Source organism: Anomaloglossus baeobatrachus, chromosome 3 (assembly GCF_048569485.1).
Source record: "Anomaloglossus baeobatrachus isolate aAnoBae1 chromosome 3, aAnoBae1.hap1, whole genome shotgun sequence".
Classification (NCBI taxonomy): Eukaryota; Metazoa; Chordata; class Amphibia; order Anura; family Aromobatidae; genus Anomaloglossus; species Anomaloglossus baeobatrachus.
In genome coordinates, this window is record NC_134355.1 from 510696440 (window position 1) to 510719720 (window position 23281).

General features: G+C 43.9%; 1 protein-coding gene across 2 annotated transcripts in view; it reads right to left on the minus strand.

Annotated features, from left to right (window-relative positions):
• KCNAB1 (potassium voltage-gated channel subfamily A regulatory beta subunit 1) overlaps positions 1-23281 on the minus strand; it is a 525646-nt gene that overhangs the window by 65909 nt on the left and 436456 nt on the right. For both annotated transcript variants that reach the window (XM_075340709.1, XM_075340710.1), the window contains exon 4: positions 22131-22210. In XM_075340709.1, the coding sequence (XP_075196824.1) occupies positions 22131-22210 (80 nt within the window). The remainder of the gene's footprint in view (positions 1-22130; positions 22211-23281) is intronic.

Here is a 23281-nt window from a genome sequence, read left to right on the forward strand (position 1 = left end):
CCTGAAAACAGCGACAGCGTCTGTGTAGCAAAGGTCAGGGATTTCGTCGCTGCATTTCCCCATTAGGAGGGAATAGAAAGGCAGGCTTCCATTCCTCTACCCAGACCCACAATCCTGGCACTGTACCCTCCTGTCCTCTGCACACTCCAACTCATTATAACTAAGCCATTATACTAGCAAACACTCAGTGTACCTAGTGGCATCCTAAACGTGGCTATTGGACTGTTGTCTAGTCACACTAGTGCAAAGACATTTGCAGCACCTCTGCCTGCATTGCACACTCCAACTCATTATAACTAAGCCATTATACTAGCAAACACTCAGTGTACCTAGTGGCATCCTAAACGTGGCTATTGGACTTTGCTATAGTCCCACTAGTGCAAAGACATTTGCAGCACCTCTGCCTGCATTGCACACTCCAACTCATTATAACTAAGCCATTATACTAGCAAACACTCAGTGTACCTAGTGGCATCCTAAACGTGGCTATTGGACTGCTGTCTAGTCACACTAGTGCAAAGACATTTGCAGCACCTCTACCTGCATTGCACACTCCAACTCATTATAACTAAGCCATTATACTAGCAAACACTCAGTGTACCTAGTGGCATCCTAAACGTGGCTATTGGACTGTTGTCTAGTCACACTAGTGCAAAGACATTTGCAGCACCTCTACCTGCATTGCACACTCCAACTCATTATAACTAAGCCATTATACTAGCAAACACTCAGTGTACCTAGTGGCATCCTAAACGTGGCTATTGGACTTTGCTATAGTCCCACTAGTGCAAAGACATTTGCAGCACCTCTACCTGCATTGCACACTCCAACTCCTCATTATAACTAAGCCATTATACTAGCAAACACTCAGTGTACCTAGTGGCATCCTAAACGTGGCTATTGGACTGTTGTCTAGTCCCACTAGTGCAAAGACATTTGCAGCACCTCTGCCTGCATTGCACACTCCAACTCATTATAACTAAGCCATTATACTAGCAAACACTCAGTGTACCTAGTGGCATCTTAAACGTGGCTATTGGACTGTTGTCTAGTCACACTAGTGCAAAGACATTTGCAGCACCTCTGCCTGCATTGCACACTCCAACTCATTATAACTAAGCCATTATACTAGCAAACACTCAGTGTACCTAGTGGCATCCTAAACGTGGCTATTGGACTGTTGTCTAGTCACACTAGTGCAAAGACATTTGCAGCACCTCTGCCTGCATTGCACACTCCAACTCATTATAACTAAGCCATTATACTAGCAAACACTCAGTGTACCTAGTGGCATCCTAAACGTGGCTATTGGACTTTGCTATAGTCCCACTAGTGCAAAGACATTTGCAGCACCTCTGCCTGCATTGCACACTCCAACTCATTATAACTAAGCCATTATACTAGCAAACACTCAGTGTACCTAGTGGCATCCTAAACGTGGCTATTGGACTGCTGTCTAGTCACACTAGTGCAAAGACATTTGCAGCACCTCTACCTGCATTGCACACTCCAACTCATTATAACTAAGCCATTATACTAGCAAACACTCAGTGTACCTAGTGGCATCCTAAACGTGGCTATTGGACTGTTGTCTAGTCACACTAGTGCAAAGACATTTGCAGCACCTCTACCTGCATTGCACACTCCAACTCATTATAACTAAGCCATTATACTAGCAAACACTCAGTGTACCTAGTGGCATCCTAAACGTGGCTATTGGACTTTGCTATAGTCCCACTAGTGCAAAGACATTTGCAGCACCTCTACCTGCATTGCACACTCCAACTCCTCATTATAACTAAGCCATTATACTAGCAAACACTCAGTGTACCTAGTGGCATCCTAAACGTGGCTATTGGACTGTTGTCTAGTCCCACTAGTGCAAAGACATTTGCAGCACCTCTGCCTGCATTGCACACTCCAACTCATTATAACTAAGCCATTATACTAGCAAACACTCAGTGTACCTAGTGGCATCCTAAACGTGGCTATTGGACTGTTGTCTAGTCACACTAGTGCAAAGACATTTGCAGCACCTCTGCCTGCATTGCACACTCCAACTCATTATAACTAAGCCATTATACTAGCAAACACTCAGTGTACCTAGTGGCATCCTAAACGTGGCTATTGGACTTTGCTATAGTCCCACTAGTGCAAAGACATTTGCAGCACCTCTGCCTGCATTGCACACTCCAACTCATTATAACTAAGCCATTATACTAGCAAACACTCAGTGTACCTAGTGGCATCTTAAACGTGGCTATTGGACTGTTGTCTAGTCACACTAGTGCAAAGACATTTGCAGCACCTCTACCTGCATTGCACACTCCAACTCATTATAACTAAGCCATTATACTAGCAAACACTCAGTGTACCTAGTGGCATCCTAAACGTGGCTATTGGACTTTGCTATAGTCCCACTAGTGCAAAGACATTTGCAGCACCTCTGCCTGCATTGCACACTCCAACTCATTATAATTAAGCCATTATACTAGCAAACACTCAGTGTACCTAGTGGCATCCTAAACGTGGCTATTGGACTTTGCTATAGTCCCACTAGTGCAAAGACATTTGCAGCACCTCTGCCTGCATTGCACACTCCAACTCATTATAACTAAGCCATTATACTAGCAAACACTCAGTGTACCTAGTGGCATCTTAAACGTGGCTATTGGACTGTTGTCTAGTCACACTAGTGCAAAGACATTTGCAGCACCTCTACCTGCATTGCACACTCCAACTCATTATAACTAAGCCATTATACTAGCAAAGACTCAGTGTACCTAGTGGCATCCTAAACGTGGCTATTGGACTGTTGTCTAGTCACACTAGTGCAAAGACATTTGCAGCACCTCTGCCTGCATTGCACACTCCAACTCATTATAACTAAGCCATTATACTAGCAAACACTCAGTGTACCTAGTGGCATCTTAAACGTGGCTATTGGACTGTTGTCTAGTCACACTAGTGCAAAGACATTTGCAGCACCTCTACCTGCATTGCACACTCCAACTCATTATAACTAAGCCATTATACTAGCAAACACTCAGTGTACCTAGTGGCATCCTAAACGTGGCTATTGGACTTTGCTATAGTCCCACTAGTGCAAAGACATTTGCAGCACCTCTGCCTGCATTGCACACTCCAACTCATTATAACTAAGCCATTATACTAGCAAACACTGCTGCCAGTTTAAGGGCCGTAGTTGCATTGTTAGGGATAATTATTCTTTATTATTCTGCTGTTAATAAAGCTAGACCACCGCTGCAATCTACACCACCTCTCAATTTTTACTACCACATTTTCAGTGCACAATCTTGTCGCAATCAACATGAGTGGCAAAATGACAGATGCTGGTGGAAAGGGGAAGAGGCATGGTGGAAAAGGAAAAAAATGGTTTGCCCGTGGGGAAGGTGGCAAAGCTCCATTATCATCTGCTGAAGATAGACCATCTACCAGCAAAAGTAAGATGTCTACTACTTACCGTGGACAATCCGATGTGCTCCCTTTTTTACGGACACGAACAACAGGAACAAAGGTAGATGATGGCCAAAAAAGAAAAATGCTTGAATGGATCTCAAGTGGTCCAACAAGTGCCCTCTCAGCCACTTCAAGTACCGCATCCAAAAAACACCAGTCCTCTGAGTTGTCATCCCAATCAAACTTGCTTTCTCCCAGCTCTGAAGTCTCCATCAGCCCTGCCAAGTATGGTGGAACTGAGATGGCTGAGTCTGCAGAGCTGTTCAGTCACACTATAGCCTGGGAATCAGAGGTCTGCTCCCAAGCTACAGTGAGTACAGAACAGGAAATGGTCTGCAGTGATGCCCAGAACCTTTGTGACTCTGATTCAGGCCGTGAGGACCAAGTTTCTGAGCATAATGTTGACCCTTTGTCACAAACTGTAACACCTGTGGTTATAGACAATGAGGAACATACTGATGAAGATGAGACGCAGATACCCGATTGGGATGACAACTTAAATATTCGGTCAGGGCAAGAAGAGGCTCGGTCTGAGGGGGAGGGGAGTGCAAACACAACAATTGATGATGAAGTTCTAGATCCCACCTACTGTCAACCCCCAGTCAGGCACTCGAGGAGGTCAACAGAGGCGGTGGAGGAGGATGCAACCGACGACGAAGTTACCTTGCGCCTTCCTGGACAGAGTCGGAGCACTGGTAGCACGTCTACAACTGCATCCTCAGCCACCACTCTGCCTATGAGCATTATTCGGGGTGGATCAACAGGTCGCATGGCCTCTAAGCCTTGCCTAGCCTGGTCCTTTTTTGACATAGAAAAAGATCGCCCAAATTATGTGATCTGTAAACTTTGTCATGGTTCTCTTAGTAGAGGTCAAAACCTCAGCAGTTAGACAACTTCTTCCATGAATCGTCACATGAATAAATATCATAGGTCCCGGTGGGAAGCTCACTGTGCTGCAATGCGGCCTAGCGGAGCGAACCATCCACGGCCTGCCCCTTCAAGTGAGTGTGTACAGCTCTCTCAGACATCGAAAGCACCAACGTTGGATGAAGGCAACATCATGTCTCCGCCTGCACTTTCCTCACAAACCTGCATTTTTCCAGGGACACCCTACTCAACACCGTCTACACACAGCAGCCAGATCTCTGTCCCTCAGATGTGGTCAAATAAAAGGCCACTTCCTGCGACCCATGACAAAGCTAAGAGGTTGACTCTATCCCTCTGTAAGCTCTTGGCTACCGAAATGCTGCCTTTCCGCCTAGTGGACACACAGGATTTTAGAGACCTTATGTCTGTCGCTGTGCCCCAGTACCAGATGCCTAGTCGCTACTACTTCTCTAAGAAAGGTGTGCCCGCGCTACACCAGCATGTCGCACACAACATCACCGCTTCCTTGAGAAACTCTGTGTGTGAACGGGTGCATTTCACCACCGATACTTGGACCAGTAAGCATGGACAGGGACGTTACATGTCGCTGACTGGGCACTGGGTAACTATGGTGATAGATGGTGAAGGGTCTGCTGCACAAGTCTTGCCGTCCCCACGACTTGTGTGTCAATCCTCTGTCTATCCAAGTTCCGCCACTGCTTCTGCATCCTCCACCTCATCTGGGTCCTCCACCTCCGCCCCAAGCCTGCCTGGTCAGGCCACCAGCGTTCTCACTGCGCAGAAGGAATCACGCACCCCTCATTACTATGCTGGCAGCAGAGCGCAACGGCATCAGGCGGTCTTTAGCTTGACATGTCTTGGGAATAAGAGTCACACAGCTGAGGAGTTGTGGTCAGCTCTGCGGTCCGAGTTTAATAAATGGCTGTCTCCACTCAACCTGCAGCCTGGTAAGGCCGTGTGCGACAATGCTGCAAACCTGGGTGCGGCCCTTCGCCTGGGCAAGGTGACACACGTACCTTGTATGGCTCACGTGTTGAACCTTGTCGTCCAGCAATTTTTAACACACTATCCCGGCCTAGATGGCCTTCTGAACAGGGCACGAAAACTGTCTGCTCACTTCCGCCGTTCAAGCGCCGCAGCTGAGCGACTTGCATCGCTCCAGAAGTCTTTCGGCCTGCCGGTTCATCGCCTGAAATGCGATGTGGCGACACGCTGGAATTCAACTCTCCACATGTTACAGCGACTGTGGCAGCACCGCAGAGCCCTGGTGCAATACGTCATGACGTATAGCCTGGGCCAACGAGATGCAGAGGTGGGGCAGATCACCCTGATGGAGTGGTCTCAGATCAAGGACCTATGCACCCTTCTGCACAGTTTCGACATGGCGACGAATATGTTTAGCGCTGACAATGCCATTATCAGCATGACGATTCCAGTCATTTACATGCTGGAGCACACGCTAAACACTATTCGGAGTCACGGGGTGGGACAACAGGAAGGGGAGGAACTACAGGAGGATTCATATGCGCAAGGGACAACAACATCACCAAGGTCCAGACGTTCATCATCACCAACGCAGCAAGCATGGGACCATGGGGGACAGGGATCAACAAGGGCGCATAGTAGCAGGCGAAATGTTGAGGAAGGTGCAGGAGAACATGAAGAAATGGAGGACGAACTGTCCATGGACATGGAAGACTCAGCGGATGAGGGAGACCTTGGTCAAATTTCAGTTGAAAGAGGTTGGGGGGAGATGTCAGAGGAAGAAATAACGGGTAGCACCTCTATGCCACAAACACAGCGTGGACTTGGTCCGCATGGCTGCGCAAGACACATGAGTGCCTTCTTGTTGCACTACCTCCAACATGACTCTCGTATTGTCAAAATTAGAAGTGATGATGACTACTGGATTGCCACACTATTAGATCCCCGGTACAAGTCCAAATTTTGTGACATAATTCCAGCCATAGAAAGGGACGCACGTATGCAGGAGTATCAGCAGAAGCTGTTACTCGATCTTAGCTCGGCTTTTCCACCAAACAACCGTGCAGGTGCAGGGAGGGAATCTCCCAGTTGTAACTTGCCAAACATGGGACGGTCTCGTCATCTTCAACAGTCTACCCGTACCAGTAGGACCGTATCTGGTGCTGGTAACAGCAATTTTATGGAATCTTTTCATAATTTTTTTAGACCCTCTTTTGCAAGGCCACCAGAGACAACAAGTCTGACACATAGTCAACGGCTGGAGAGGATGATACAGGAGTATCTCCAAATGAACATCGATGCCATGACTTTGCAAATGGAGCCTTGCTCCTTTTGGGCTTCAAATCTAGAAAAATGGCCAGAGCTCTCCACTTACGCCTTGGAGATTTTGTCGTGTCCAGCTGCCAGCGTTGTCTCTGAACGTGTCTTCAGTGCTGCTGGGTGTGTGCTGACAGATAAGCGCACGCGTCTGTCCAGTGACAATGTGGACAGACTGACATTCATCAAAATGAACAAGTCATGGATCCAGAAGGAATTTACTACCCCTGTGTCATCCTGGGGAGAGTAAATGCTTGTGGATTTGGAATGTGCTTGATGTAAATCAAAACATCCTGTTTGCAACTAGGGCACAACTGCTGCCACTGAAGGGGTGGGTGTGTGTGGGGCCCAATTTTTGGAAAAAAGGGAGACTCCGCTTGGAGTAACCCTTGCTTGCTGTGTTTTTTAAAAGGAGCCAAGATGAAGAGAGCTGGGATCAGGAAAGACTTTGCTACCTACCCTGGTGTCATCCTGGGGACGGTTAAGAAGAGCGTATTTTTGAATGTGCTTGATGCAAATCTAGCTGTGAAGTGCACAACTAGGGCACAAGTGCTGCCACTGAATGGGTGGGTGTGTGTGGGGCACAATTTTTGGAAAAAAAGGGAGACTCCGCTTGGAGTAACCCTTGCTTGCTGTGTTTTTAAAAGAAGCCAAGATGAACAGAGCTGGGATCAGGAAAGACTTTGCTACCTACCCCGGTGTCATCCTGGGGACGGTTAATTAGGCCGTATTTTTGAATGTGCTTGATGCAAATCAAAACATCATGTTTGCAACTAGGGCACAAGTGCTGCCACTGATGGGGTGTCTGTGTGGCCCAATTTTTGGAAAAAAGGGAGACTCCGTTTGGAGTAACCCTTGCTTACATTGTTTTTAAAAGAAGCCAAGATGAACAGAGCTGGGATCAGGAAAGACTTTGCTACCTACCCTGGTGTCATCCTGGGGACGGTTAGGGTATGTGCGCACGTTGCTTTTTACCTGCTTTTTACCTGCTTTTTTGCTGCTTTTTCTTCTGCGCTGTTTAATGCCAAAATGGATGTGTTCGTCTATTCAAGCAAAGTCTATGGGAATTTGGGTTTCTTGTTCACACTATGTTGTTCAAAAGCTGCCTTTTTGAGGCAGAACTTTGGTCAAAAACTCAGCTTTGCAGTGCAAAACCCAAATGGCAAAAACAATTGACATGTTGCTTCTTTGAAAAGCTGAGTTTTTGACCAAAGTTCTGCCTCAAAAAGGCAGCATTTTGAACAACATAGTGTGAACAAGAAACCCAAATTCCCATAGACTTTGCTTGAATAGAAGAACACATCCATTTTGGCATTAAACAGCGCAGAAGAAAAAGCAGCAAAAAAGCAGGTAAAAAGCAGGTAAAAAGCAACGTGCGCACATACCCTTAAGAAGAGCGTATTTTTGAATGTGCTTGATGCAAATCTAGCTGTGAAGTGCACAACTAGGACACAACTGCTGCCACTGAATGGGTGGGTGTGTGTGGGGCACAATTTTTGCAAAAAAAGGGAGACTCCGCTTGGAGTAACCCTTGCTTACATTGTTTTTAAAAGAAGCCAAGATGAACAGAGCTGGGATCAGGAAAGACTTTGCTACCTACCCTGGTGTCATCCTGGGGACGGTTAAGAAGAGCGTATTTTTGAATGTGCTTGATGCAAATCTAGCTGTGAAGTGCACAACTAGGGCACAAGTGCTGCCACTGAATGGGTGGGTGTGTGTGGGGCACAATTTTTGGAAAAAAAGGGAGACTCCGCTTGGAGTAACCCTTGCTTGCTGTGTTTTTTAAAAGTAGCCAAGATGAACAGAGCTGGGATAAGGAAAGACTTTGCTACCTACCCTGGTGTCATCCTGGGGACGGTTAAGAAGAGCGTATTTTTGAATGTGCTTGATGCAAATCAAAACATCATGTTTGCAACTAGGGCACAAGTGCTGGCACTGATGGGGTGTCTGTGGGGCCCAATTTTTGGAAAAAAAGGAGACTCCGCTTGGAGTAACCCTTGCTTACATTGTTTTTAAAAGAAGCCAAGATGAACAGAGCTGGGATCAGGAAAGACTTTGCTACCTACCCTGGTGTCATCCTGGGGACGGTTAAGAAGAGCATATTTTTGAATGTGCTTGATGCAAATCTAGCTGTGAAGTGCACAACTAGGGCACAAGTGCTGCCACTGAATGGGTGGGTGTGTGTGGGGCACAATTTTTGGAAAAAAAGGGAGACTCCGCTTGGAGTAACCCTTGCTTGCTGTGTTTTTAAAAGAAGCCAAGATGAACAGAGCTGGGATCAGGAAAGACTTTGCTACCTACCCCGGTGTCATCCTGGGGACGGTTAATTAGGCCGTATTTTTGAATGTGCTTGATGCAAATCAAAACATCATGTTTGCAACTAGGGCACAAGTGCTGCCACTGATGGGGTGTCTGTGTGGCCCAATTTTTGGAAAAAAGGGAGACTCCGCTTGGAGTAACCCTTGCTTACATTGTTTTTAAAAGAAGCCAAGATGAACAGAGCTGGGATCAGGAAAGACTTTGCTACCTACCCTAGTGTCATCCTGGGGACGGTTAAGAAGAGCGTATTTTTGAATGTGCTTGATGCAAATCTAGCTGTGAAGTGCACAACTAGGGCACAAGTGCTGCCACTGAATGGGTGGGTGTGTGTGGGGCACAATTTTTGGAAAAAAAGGGAGACTCCGCTTGGAGTAACCCTTGCTTGCTGTGTTTTTAAAAGAAGCCAAGATGAACAGAGCTGGGATCAGGAAAGACTTTGCTACCTACCCTGGTGTCATCCTGGGGACGGTTAAGAAGAGCGTATTTTTGAATGTGCTTGATGCAAATCTAGCTGTGAAGTGCCCAACTAGGGCACAAGTGCTGCCACTGAATGGGTGGGTGTGTGTGGGGCACAATTTTTGGAAAAAAAGGGAGACTCCGCTTGGAGTAACCCTTGCTTGCTGTGTTTTTAAAAGAAGCCAAGATGAACAGAGCTGGGATCAGGAAAGACTTTGCTACCTACCCTGGTGTCATCCTGGGGACGGTTAACCCCTTCACGACCGGCCGATTTTTCGCTTTCCGTTTTTTTTTTTCGCCATTCTTTTTCTGAGAGACGTAACTTTTTTATTTTTCAGTCAATATGGTCATGTGAGGGCTCATTTTTTGCGGAACGAGCTGTACTTTTAAATGAAACCATCAGTTTTCCCATATAGTGTACTAGAAAATGGCAAAAAAATTCCAAATGCTGAAAAATTGCAAAAAAAGTGCGATAGCACTATGGTTTTTGAGATATTTTATTCACTGTGTTCACTATATGGTAAAACTGATGTGTGGGTGTGATGCCTCAGGTCAGTGCGAGTTCGTAGACACCAAACATGTATAGGCTTACTTTTATATAAGGGGTTAAAAAAAAATCGGAAGTTTGTCCGAAAAAAGTGGCGCACGTTTTACGCCATATTCCGTGACCCGTAGCGTTCTCATTTTTCGGGATCTTAGGCTCAATGACGGCTTATTTTTTTGCGTCTCGAGCTGACGTTTTTAACGGTACCATTTTTGCGCAGATGCTACGTTTTGATCGCCTCTTATTGCATTTTGCGCAATAGTTGTGGCGACAAAAAAACGTCGTTTTGGCGTTTGGAATTTTTTTGCCGCTACGCCGTTTACTGATCAGATTAATTGATTTTATATTTTGATAGATTGGGCGTTTCTGAACGCGGCGATACCAAATGTGTGTATATTTTTTATTTTTTTAACCCTTTAATTTTCAATGGGGCGAATGGGGGGTGATTTGAACTTTTAGGTTTTTTTGTTTTTTTTTAATTTTTTAAAACTTATTTTTTTACTTTTTTTTTTTATTTTACTAGTCCCCCTAGGGGGCTATTGCGATCAGTATTCCGATCGCTCTGCAGTATCTGCTGATCACAGCTGCAAGGCTGTAAACAGCAGATACGCTGTCTTTCTCTTTTGCTGTGCCCCGGGCACAGCGAAAGTGAAACTAAGTCAGGTGTAGTACAGGAGTCATCACATGACCCTGTGCTACCATGACAACTATCGGGAGTCACGTGATCGCGTCACGTGACTTCCGGTTTCGGCGGTAAGTAAAAACTTTACCGCGATCGCGCTTATAATGGCGCTGTCATGTATTGACAGCGCCATATAAGGGGTTAATCGGCACGAGCAGATAACGATTCTGCTCGTGCCTAGCAGGCACACATCTCAGCTGTGAAAATCAGCTGAGATGTGTGCCGATCGCGGCATGCTGCCGCCGGAGGACCGCGGGCAGTAAGATTATGTCATTTAGGACGTAATTTTACGGCCCGCGGTCGTTAAGGGGTTAAGAAGAGTGTATTTTTGAATGTGCTTGATGCAAATCTAGCTGTGAAGTGCACAACTAGGGCACAAGTGCTGCCACTGAATGGGTGGGTGTGTGTGGGGCACAATTTTTGGAAAAAAAGGGAGACTCCGCTTGGAGTAACCCTTGCTTGCTGTGTTTTTAAAAGAAGCCAAGATGAACAGAGCTGGGATCAGGAAAGACTTTGCTACCTACCCCGGTGTCATCCTGGGGACGGTTAATTAGGCCGTATTTTTGAATGTGCTTGATGCAAATCAAAACATCATGTTTGCAACTAGGGCACAAGTGCTGCCACTGATGGGGTGTCTGTGTGGCCCAATTTTTGGAAAAAAGGGAGACTCCGCTTGGAGTAACCCTTGCTTACATTGTTTTTAAAAGAAGCCAAGATGAACAGAGCTGGGATCAGGAAAGACTTTGCTACCTACCCTGGTGTCATCCTGGGGACGGTTAAGAAGAGCGTATTTTTGAATGTGCTTGATGCAAATCTAGCTGTGAAGTGCCCAACTAGGGCACAAGTGCTGCCACTGAATGGGTGGGTGTGTGTGGGGCACAATTTTTGGAAAAAAAGGGAGACTCCGCTTGGAGTAACCCTTGCTTGCTCTGTTTTTTAAAAGGAGCCAAGATGAACAAGTCATGGTTCAGCAAAGACTTTGCTACCTACCCCGGAGTCATCCTGGGGACGGTTAAGTATGGCGTATTTTTGAATGTGCTTGATGCAAATCTAGCTGTGAAGTGTACAACTAGGGCACAAGTCCTGCCACTGAATGGGTGGGTGTGTGTGGGGCCCAATTTTTGGAAAAAAGGGAGACTACGCTTGGAGTCACCTTGCGGTGTTTTACATGATTTTAGAAGGGCGTGCCATGCCTATATCTGTGTGTCCTCCTCTTTTTCCTTGTCCAGCTGTTTTGTTTTCGCATGAGTATATGTCCTTGTCACTTTCCCATGTGTTTGAGTTGTTTGTCACCTTTTGGACACCTTTGAGGGTGTTTTCTAGGTGTTTTTATGTGTTTGTGATTGCCTGCCATTGTTTCCTATGCAGTTCGAGTTCGGTTCGTCGAACTTTCGACGAGCCGAACTCGAACGGGACCTCCGTTCGGCGAGCCGACCTCGAGCCGAACCGCGACCGGTTCGCTCATCTCTACTTGCTACCACATAACTATTAAATATAAACTGGTGTGCATTTTAGTGAATGAACTCCAATTACTTTATTCTGTGGGAATAACACATATCCCCAATCAATAAAATACCATGTCTTTCTAAACTCCTTTATTTTGATATCTTGCAGTAAAATTAATGTTATGTAATGTATTATGTTAATGAAAATCTGTTGGAAATCTTGACATTTTAGTTTCTAATCCAAAAAATCAAAAACTTAAGGCCCTGTCACACACAGAGATAAATCTGTGGCAGATCTGTGGCAGATCTGTGGTAGATCTGTGGCAGATCTGTGGCAGATCTGTGGCAGATCTGTGGCAGATCTGTGGCAGATCTGTGGTAGATCTGTGGTAGATCTGTGGTAGATCTGTGGTAGATCTGTGGTAGATCTGTGGTAGATCTGTGGTAGATCTGTGGTAGATCTGTGGTTGCAGTGAAATTGTGGACAATCAGTGCCAGGTTTGTGACTGTGTACAAATGGAACAATATATCCATGATTTCACTGCAACCACAGATCTGCCAAAGATTTATCTCCGTGTGTGACGGGGCCTTAACTGTTTATCGTTAGCAATATTTCTATTAGACGGAGATCCTGGTGCACGTCACCTGCAGCTGTTTTCTGTCACTGACTCTTGGCTATTCTCACAGGAGCCAGTTCTGTACTTAATCTTTTCCATGTTAAACAGGAAGGTTTATTTTTAACTTTACTCCCCAGTTTTGAACTATAATTGAAGTGAATTCACCGGCAAATATGTGGAAAGTTTAAAGAGCACTGAGATGCAATACCTAGCCTTTGCTGCTGAGCTGGTAATCAATTGGTGGGTATAAAGTATAAAAGCTTAAACAAGAAAAAAAATAGTGCACGCCAGTGCTTTGTAAGGCTCAATTCACGCTACTGTAATGGCTTAAATTTCTCACAACGCTATGACCAATACATTGGGTCAGTTTTTACACAGATTAACTGAATCCTGAAACATGCCATTGACTTTTAGCATTGTAGTTGTCCAAAACCATGGAAATCCAACAGAACAAAACTAAGCACATGTGAGATTATCTTCTCAAAACTTTAAAATGGGTGCTTCACCAGGGGTGGACATAGAATTCATAAGAACCCATAGCAAAAGTCCCAATTGTGCTTCCCATAGTGCATAGGCGCAATCACAGACAACATCCCAGAATTTAAAAACAGGGAAAGGCACATGTATTGCAACACTTCCACATTTATTTTAGCTCAATTGAATCTTCTTTGTGTTCTCACCCACAACAATTTCCCTTTCATGGGAAAGGGCCCTCCTCTCCCCAGCCTAAAAATAGCTGCCCTCAACCGCCCTATAATTGGTGCATCCATTAGATGTGCCAATCCTGGTACTTTACCCGCCTCATACTGATTGCCCCGGAGTGGTGGCAATCGGGATACTATAAGGGGTTCATGACAGCTGTGATTTGTCAGAAAATAACAGCTGCCACGAAGCCCTGAATAAGTAATGGTTTGGGGGCTCATAGAGACCCTCCCCAATTACTAATCATAAGTAAAAAGAAATAAACCAAAACAGAGAAAAAGCCTTTATTTAAAACAAACAAACAAAAAACACCCTATCTCCCAAATTTATTAATCCCTACATCACCCCTGCAGATGTGACGTAATCCACACCATGTCATCCCACAATGATTCCGGCTTGTATAATCAAATATTTACAAAAATGTGAGAGGTGTACTTACTTTTGTAATATTCTGTATATACTTTTGGGATTTTCTGTATATAATATATATATATATATATACAGTTAGGTCCAGAAATATTTGGACAGTGACACAATTTTCGCGAGTTGGGCTCTGCATGCCACCACATTGGATTTGAAATGAAACCTCTACAACAGAATTCAAGTGCAGATTGTAACGTTTAATTTGAAGGTTTGAACAAAAATATCTGATAGAAATTGTAGGAATTGTACACATTTCTTTACAAACACTCCACATTTTAGGAGGTCAAAAGTAATTGGACAAATAAACCAAACGCCTCATGATGTTCTGCTTCACCTCAACTGAGAGTTCCTTAGACCGCATGTTGTCTGGTCACAGCAACAGCTTCCAAATGCAAAACCACACACCTGTAATCAACCCCAGACCTTTTAACTACTTCATTGATTACAGGTTAACGAGGGAGACGCCTTCAGAGTTAATTGCAGCCCTTAGAGTCCCTTGTCCAATTACTTTTGGTCCCTTGAAAAAGAGGAGGCTATGCATTACAGAGCTATGATTCCTAAACCCTTTCTCCGATTTGGATGTGAAAACTCTCATATTGCAGCTGGGAGTGTGCACTTTCAGCCCATATTATATATATAATTGTATTTCTGAACATGTTTTTGTAAACAGCTAAAATAACAAAACTTGTGTCACTGTCCAAATATTTCTGGCCCTGACTGTATATATATATATATATATATATATATATATATATATATATATATATATATACACACATACAGAATATACATACATACACACTACAGTTCAAAAGTTTGGGGTCGCCCAGACAATTTTGTATTTTTCATGAAATATCATACGTTTATTTATCACATTAGTTGCATAATGAATAGAGAATATAGTCCAGACATTGACTAGGTTAGAAATAGTGATTTTTACATGAAATAATAATTTTCTCATTCATACTTTGCTTTCAACAAAGAATGCTCCCTTTACAGCAATTACAGCTGTGCAGACCTTTAGCATTCTAGCTGTTAATTTGATTAGGCAATCTGGAGATATTTCACTCCATGCCCCTCCCACAAGTTGGATTGGCTTGATGGCCACTTTGTGCGCACCATACAGTCAAGCTGCTCCCACAACAGCTCAATAGGGTTGAGATCTGGAGACTGTGCTGGCCTATTCTTTACAGATAGAATACCAGCTGCCTGCTTCTTCCCTAAATAGTTAATGCATAATTTGGAGGTGTGGTTTGGGTCATTGCCCTGTTGTAGGATGAAAATGGAGTGATAGTCTTCCTTTTTCAATATCCCTTTTACATTGTACAAACCTCCAACTTTTCCAGCACTAAAGCAACCCCAGACCATCACATTACCTCCACCATGCTTGACAGATGCTGTCTGGCACTCTTCCAGCATCTTTTCAGTAGTTCTTCATCTCACAAATATTCTTCTGTGTGATCCAAACACCTCAAACTTCGAATCGTCTGTCCATAACACTTTTTTTCCCAATCTTCCTCTGTCCAATGTCTGTGTTCTTTTGCCCATATTAATCTTTTCCTTTTATTAGCCAGTCTCAGATATGGCTTTTTCTGTGCACCCTGACCTGAAGCCCAGCATCCCAGATGTCGCCTCTTCACTGTAGACGTTGACACTGGCATTTTGCAGGTATTATTTAAAGAAGCTGCCAATTGAGGACCTGTAAGGTGTCGATTTCTCAAACTAAAGACTCTAATGTACTTGTCTTGTTGCTCAGTTGTGCAGCAGGGCCTACCACTTCTCTTTCTACTCTGGTTAGGGCCTGTTTGTCTCTCCCCTGAAGGAAGTAGTACACACCATTGTAGGAAATCTTCAGTTTTTTGGCAATTTCTCAAATGGAATATCCTTCATTTCTAAAAACAAGAATAAACTGTTGAGTTTCACATGAAAGTTCTCTTTTTCTGGCCATTTTGAGAGTTTAATGGAACCAACAAATGTAATGCTCCAAATTCTCAATTAGCTCAAAGGAAGGTCAGTTTTATAGCTTCTCTAATCAGCAAAATTGTTTTCAGCTGTGCTAACATACTTGCACAAGGGTTTTTAAGGGATTTCTAAACATCCATTAGCCTTCTAACACAGTTAGGAAACACAATGTACTATTAGAACACTGGAGTGGTGGTTGTTTGAAATGCGCCTCTATACACCTACAGTACGTAGATATTGCATTCAGAACCAGACGTTTGCAGCTAGAATATTAATTTACCATATTAACAATGTACAGAGTGTATTTCTGTTTAATTTAATGTTACCCTCATTGAAAAGAAAATGCTTTTCTTTCAAAAATAAGGAAATATCTAAGTGACCCTAAACTTTTGAACTGTAGTGTATATATATATATATATATATATATATATATATATATCTCTGGCAAAAATTAAGAGACTACATCATTTTTTCTGATTTTTCTCTTTATAGGAATGTTTGACCCAGGGTCGTGAGGTACCCGGTTCCGGGCTTTTAGTTTTCGGGGGATTGTCACAGGTGGCTGTGCCTGGCCCCGTGACCCTGGTGGCAGTTAAAGGAAGTCTGATAAAAACAATAGTACAAATAAATAAAATAAAAGTGTCTTGTGACGCCACTTACGGTTCCCGGTAATGTTACTGACGCTGCTTGCAGACCTCTGGGGTGATGATGAAGCAGCTAGTTTGTAACGCTCCCCATAGGTGGAGCGATGTTCCCGATGCCTTTGGAAAAGGACAAGATTTTACACACAGGGAGACATCTTACCACACAAGTCTTGATATCGGTCTCTTCAAGGCCGCTGAGATGTGGCTCCCCATGTTCAGGCAAACACAGTCTGTAGTGAGAGCAGGACCTTGGATATCAATAACTGTCACACACACACCGGGTCTTTCTTTCTGTACCTTTAATGATGTTAGCAGGGTTATCTCCAGGGTACAGTCCGGGTGGTCAGGTCGCAGTTGGGATTTCCACATCTGTGAGTTTTGAGGCCTCCTTATTGCTGCGTGTCTAAGTCCTGGGCTGTTTTAAACATGGCCCTGAACTCTCCTGTGTCTCTCACTTGTATAGCAGGCGTAATGAACCATTCTGCTGGGCACCACTAACTCTGCTGCAGTCCCTGGCTCCGTTGATGGCTGTGCTACAAGTGTTTCTGTGCTGGGAGACTGAAGTCCCCCTCGCCTTCCGGACTTTTCTGCTGGGCCTGACTGAACCCGTGCAGACTCAGACTCCGGTGTCCGTGTTACTTCTTCTGGAGTGTACCGAACTGGTTCCTTCACCCCTTCTCTGTCTTGCCTTGCCTCCGACCCTCACAATGCTAGGCTTTTCCCCTGGTTCTAGCCCCACACAGCACTGTTTTCAGGTTGCTTCCTCTGTCAGTCCTGCACTGGGCCTGACCGGTTTCAACAGCCTCTCTCAGCCCCAAGCATTTGAATTTTTAGGAGACTTCAACCAACATCAGCCAGTACACCTGACGTCAGTTAAGTAGAGCGCCCCCTACAGGCCTGGGGTGAAAGTGTTGTACGTGACTACTTCCAATGTGGAAATCCCTTACTGCACCAACCAGATATTACTGTGGCTACATAACCGCAGGGTGCCACAGGTATATTTTTGAGTAAAGTGTAAATTGTTCTTTATTCTATAAACTACTGACAACATCTCTGAATTTCCAACTAATACATTTTGTTTTCAATTTATTTTCTAAAAATGAGAAATGGTCAAAATAACAAAAAAAAAAATGCATTGCTTTCAGACCTCAAATAATGCAAAGAAAACAAGTTCATAATAATTTAGAAACAACAATACTAATGTATTAACTCAGGAAGAGTTCAGAAATCAATATTTTGTGGAATAACCATGATTGTTAATCCCAGCTGTCATGCGTCTTTGCATGCTTTCCACCAGTCTTTCACACTACTTTTGGGTGACCTTATGCCACTCCTGGTGCAAAAATGTAAGCATTTCTTCTTTGCTTAATGGCTTGTGACTATCTATTTTTCTCTTGATTACATTCAAGAGGTTTTCAATGGGGTTCATGTCTGGAGATTGGGCTGGCCATGACAGGATTTGAACGTGGTGGTCCTTCATTTGCACAATGATTGACCTAGCTGTGTGGCATGGCGCATTGTCCTGCTGGAAAAACCAGTCCTCAGAGTTGGGGAACATAGCCTGAGCAGAAGGAAGCAACGTTTTTTCCAGGATAACCTTGTATGTGGCTTGATTCATATGTCCTTCGCAAAGTTTAATCTGCCCAATTCCAACCTTGCTGAAGCATCCCAAGATCATCACCAATCCTCCACCAAATTTCACACTGTGTGCAAGACACTGTGGCGTGTATGCCTCTCCTGGTCTCTGTCTAACCATTAGATGACCAGGTGTTGAGCAAAGCTGAAAATTTGACTCATCAGAGAAGATTACCTTACTCCAGTCCTCTATGGTCCAATCCTTATGGTCTTTGGCAAACTTCAGCCTGGCTCTCATTTGCTTCTCATGCTTTATATGATTTGAGCCCTGCCTCTAGGAGCCTGTCACGAACTGTTCTAGTCATGCTCTTCACCCCAGCTGCCATTTGCCATTCCTTTTGTAGGTCACTTGATGTCATCCTGATGCCATCCGGTTGCTTAGTGACATTCTAATAAGATGATGGTTATCCTGGTCAGTGGAGAGTCACTTTCACTCTCTGTCGGTCTATAGCTTTATTGTGTCCAATGTCTGGAGATTGACCTTGTTGTACTGCCATCTTAGAAATTTTAAGAATGGAGGCAACATGATGCTCACTGTATCCTTCTGCTAGTAAAGCCAGAATTGAGCCCTTCTTTTCCTCACTCAAGCCTTTTTTTTAAACTCCTTTGGCATGGTTAAAAGTTATTTTTTCATTCATATTACTTTTGGCATATTATTAGCACTTGTTTTGCCAAACAGCTTGTCCTATTGCAAGAGGATTCTGAAGACCACAGCAGTGTTTTTTATACTTTCCCTCGATAAATAAGATTTGGTTCAGGTGAACACCTAATCAGAAGCACATTAAGTAGAATGAGGTGTACTCTGGTTGTAATTCAACTGATACTGGAATAGAATGGCTGTTAGACTTTTAGAGAAGCTGATTTTTATAAGACTGTGCAGTGCAGTGGTCTCATAGATATATAATATATATATATATATATATATATATATATATATATATATATATATATATATATATATATGTATAAAATAAAAATCCAGCTAAAGGATTAGGATGGTGCAAATCTTCTCAGACAAAGTCCAATCTTTCAATACTTAGCATGTTTCCCAGACAGGGACCTACCCTAAAAACATGACCTAATAGGATTTTTGGGGATTTTTTTGAGTATGCTTGAAATACAAGCACTACTCTAAAAATAATCCCTAGTTGTGGTTCCATAAGAAAGTGTCCACACAGCTAAAAAAAAAATTAAGGAATACGGCAGGACTCTTTAGCAAAGAAAGTAGACATCCTCAAAAAAAAGCAGACACCCACCAAAAAAAAGAAACTGCACTCACCAGAACCCAAAAAACTTACAGTTTGCAATTGACGATGGTGAATGGGCTCTCACACAGAGATCTGCATTGCTGTCATTTTCCTGACCATTCCAGCTGCATTGCACTGGAGCTCTGACAAACAGATCAGGTACCAGTACCATTCTGAGTGAGTGATACCGCTTCCAGACAATAGAAGGAGCCAACCACTGTAGAACACAGGGGGAGCTCACAGCGATGCAGATTTGTATGTGAAAGACCATTCATTTGCCAACTCCAATCGTTTGGGGTCTGGCAGGCAGTGTCTGCTTTCTTTTGGGGGGAAACTTAGTAGTATAGAGATTATAATTAATTTCAGGAGGTAATTTAAACCTTTCATAATATGGCATGTATCCACCATTGTAGGACTGGTACTACACCATGAGAATAGCTGAGAATAGCAGATCAGATAAGAAAATGTGCCTCTGAATCAGTAATAGGAATATCATAAATATTGATGTTCCAGAATGTGATAACATGATATTTGAACAAGTGTTGTTTTTTTTTGTTCAAGAATAAATGTGGATTGTTGTTGTTCATGGGAAAATATAAGACATCACCTGAAAACAAGCCTCAGCACATTATATATATATATATATATATATATATATATATATATATATATATATGTGTGTGTGTATTGTGCGGTAGCGACCACCAATGTGGTAAATAGTCGCTATGTGTCGCAGTGGAGAAGTTCCCTGCGATATTAAACTGAAGAGGTTGCTATGGGACTTGTAGTTCCACAAAGGCTTGTTTCTGCATATAAGAGTCAGGTTCCCTTTAATAATGCCAGTGTGCTGTGCAGGTCTGGAGACTCCCAGACCTCCACCTGTGGGTGTGTCCAGTCTGACTAGGAGACTGTCAGAGATTGGAATTCAGTCTGAGTTAAGACTGAGGTGAGTGCAGCCAGGCTAGGGCTGTGGCTGCAGGGCCGAACCTCTCTTGGAGGAGAGACAGACAGAGGTCTGAGAGTGTGCTGCACATGGAGGATGTGTGCTGGAGGTCTCAGTCTGTGTGAAGACTGGAGAGAGACTTCTGGAAATCAGTCCAAGTGAGGGCTGGGGAAAAGACTGCAGCCTGGCTGGAGAGGGCTGGAGGCTGCAGAAAGCAACCACAGTGAGTGGTGTTCGCTGGCAGGAGCCAGAGTGTGGAGACTCCACTATGGACATTTAATCGGATTGGAAGCCCACGGTACGTGAATTGTTTATGTTTAAGAGCAGTTTATGCTGAGACTGTTTTAAATAAACTGCCAGAATTTTTATAAAGAGACTGTAGCTGTGATGCTGAAACTACCTCACACCGCAGCAATATATATATTGCCACGTCCCCACCAGAGTCTGCTCCTGTGACTTCTGCTTCGATCACCAGGCGGCGCCGTGTTCCCGCTGTGGATATTGCTGGTGATAAGAGAGGAGTCGCTGCCAGTGGCTCTGGTGGGCGCAGGCTCACTCATCTACTAAGCTGGGTTTCCCTGGGACCTGTAATACCACTGGCTGACTATAGGTGGCATATGTCTTCCAGCTGAAGTTACCACGATTCAGCTACAGCTAATGGGAAGACACCACACCCTTCTAATTCCCCCTCCTGTCTGCTACTTACTGCCAGAGATAGTTTGAATTCCTGGATCCCATTCTGTTCTGTATTGTGATTCCTGTGTTTTTACTTTGGCCTCTTTTCTGACTACCTTCCTGCCTACCGTTTTTGTACCTCACTGCCCGATCCGGATTTGACCTCTGCCTGGTTTTCTGATTACGTCCTTGCCTTTCTAAATTTGTCCCTTTTCTGCATATCCTGTGTACCACAGATGAATGTGGTTTGGTCAGACGTGCATTTCAACCCAAGAACAAAAGCAAAAGACAATTTCAAAGATGCTGGCAGAAGTTGCTAAGATTATGTCATTATCTAAAGTGAAACAAGTACTCTTTCAACATGGGCTGAAAGACCTCTTTGCCAGACTTTGGGAGGAGGAAGAGTTATCAGGATGTTGTATGTGAGTGGACTATTTGATCCCAGCAATTGAGAGCCAGTGAAGGCAGGTATGTTTCAGTAGTGGTAATGTCGCCCTTTTTTGAGTCCCACAGTCTTCCCTGTTCAGCATGCCATGAGGGGGAACAAGCAAACAAAAAACAAAGGTATGTTTTTATTCATGATATCGACTGTAAACATTTCCTGTGAACATTTACACCTCTTTTGAAGCTTTTTACAGCAAAGTACGTCGTGGCACAACCTGTTTAAGTTCACAGACTTGAATTCATCTATTTTTTTCTTACAGTAATATTTTTATTTATGTACCATAATGTGAAGATTTTCTTCTTTGTATGACAACTTTTAGAGACCAGAAATCCTAATGATGAAATCAGTCGTTATGGATAGAAAATCATTTTGTATTGGTTCTATCTTTAATTGTAACCAATCAGAATCCATTTTTTAATTTTTCCAGAACAGCTTAGAAAATGGAAGCCACATGCTAATTCGACTATTTTACTATATAAACGTCCTCACTCTGAGCAAGATTTTAAAAATCTAGAGCAAAAAGCAATGATGTGGGCCATAATCTTAAGCCAGCAAAAATTGAATGCAGCAATATGATTGGCTGATTATTTTTTTATCTATTTTTTATGAACTTTTCTCCGTGCCATATATTAACACTGTCAGAAAGAATACAAAGTGCACAACCTATACAAGAATCTTCTTTTACCTTAAATCATATGTGGACTCCAGATAAGTATACTTACTTTCCAGCTGCATAGACCTCTGCTGTGTCAAAAAGGTTTACTCCATTCTCATATGCAATGGTCATTAGTTGCTCAGCCACCTAACAAAGTACAAAACAGAACATGAATAAATATACTGTATGACGTCTACACATAGAAAATCATACAGTTAAAAATTAGTTTTGCATCACATGGTGATCTAAAGATGACATTCATTTTGGAATGTCGCACTGGCATTTACTTCATTTTCTATTTTAAATAACACAATTGGTTTACGTTTGAATTTCTAAAGAAGATACATTTTTTACATACACTGACCTTCAAGCTATCTCTAAAGAAACACTCTATCTATGGCCTTAAAGCTTTCTACTGAGAAGGAATACAATGTCCAGTTCTCATACATAAGGTTTGAAGCACACACTAAGGCGGGCTTTGCACGTTGCGACATCGCAAGCCGATGCTGCGATGTCGCACGCGATAGTCCCCGCCCCCGTCGCAGGTACGATATCGTGTGATAGCTGGCGTAGCGAAAATTATCGCTACGCCAGCTTCCCACGCACTCACCCGCCCTGCGACCTTCGCTCTGGCCGTCGCCCCGCCTCCTTCCTAAGGGGGCGGGTCGTGCGGCGTCATAGCGACGTCACACGGCAGGCGACCAATAGCGGCGGAGGGGCGGAGATGAGCAGGATTTAAACATCCTGTCCACCTCCTTCCTTCCGCATATCCTACGGAAGCCGCGGTGACGCCGGTAGGAGATGTTCCTCGCTCCTGTGGCTTCACACACAGCGATGTGTGCTGCCGCAGGAACGAGGAACCACATCGGACCGTCGCGTCAGCGTAATTATGGATTATGCCGACGCTGCAGCGATGATACGATTACGACAATTTTGCGCTCGTAAATCGTATCATCTTGGCTTTACACACTACGATGTCGCATGCGATGCCGGATGTGCGTCACTTTCAATTTGACCCCACCGACATCGCACCTGCGATGTCGTAGTGTGCAAAGCCGCCCTAAGGCTATGTGCCCACGGGAGATTAAACCTGCTCATTTATCTGCGGAAAATCCACGGATTTTCTGGATTTTCCAGATAAATCTGCAGATTCCAGCATGTACAGACACTCCCCATGTTATCCTATGGGACATGGGGAGTGCTGTGTCCATGCTGCGG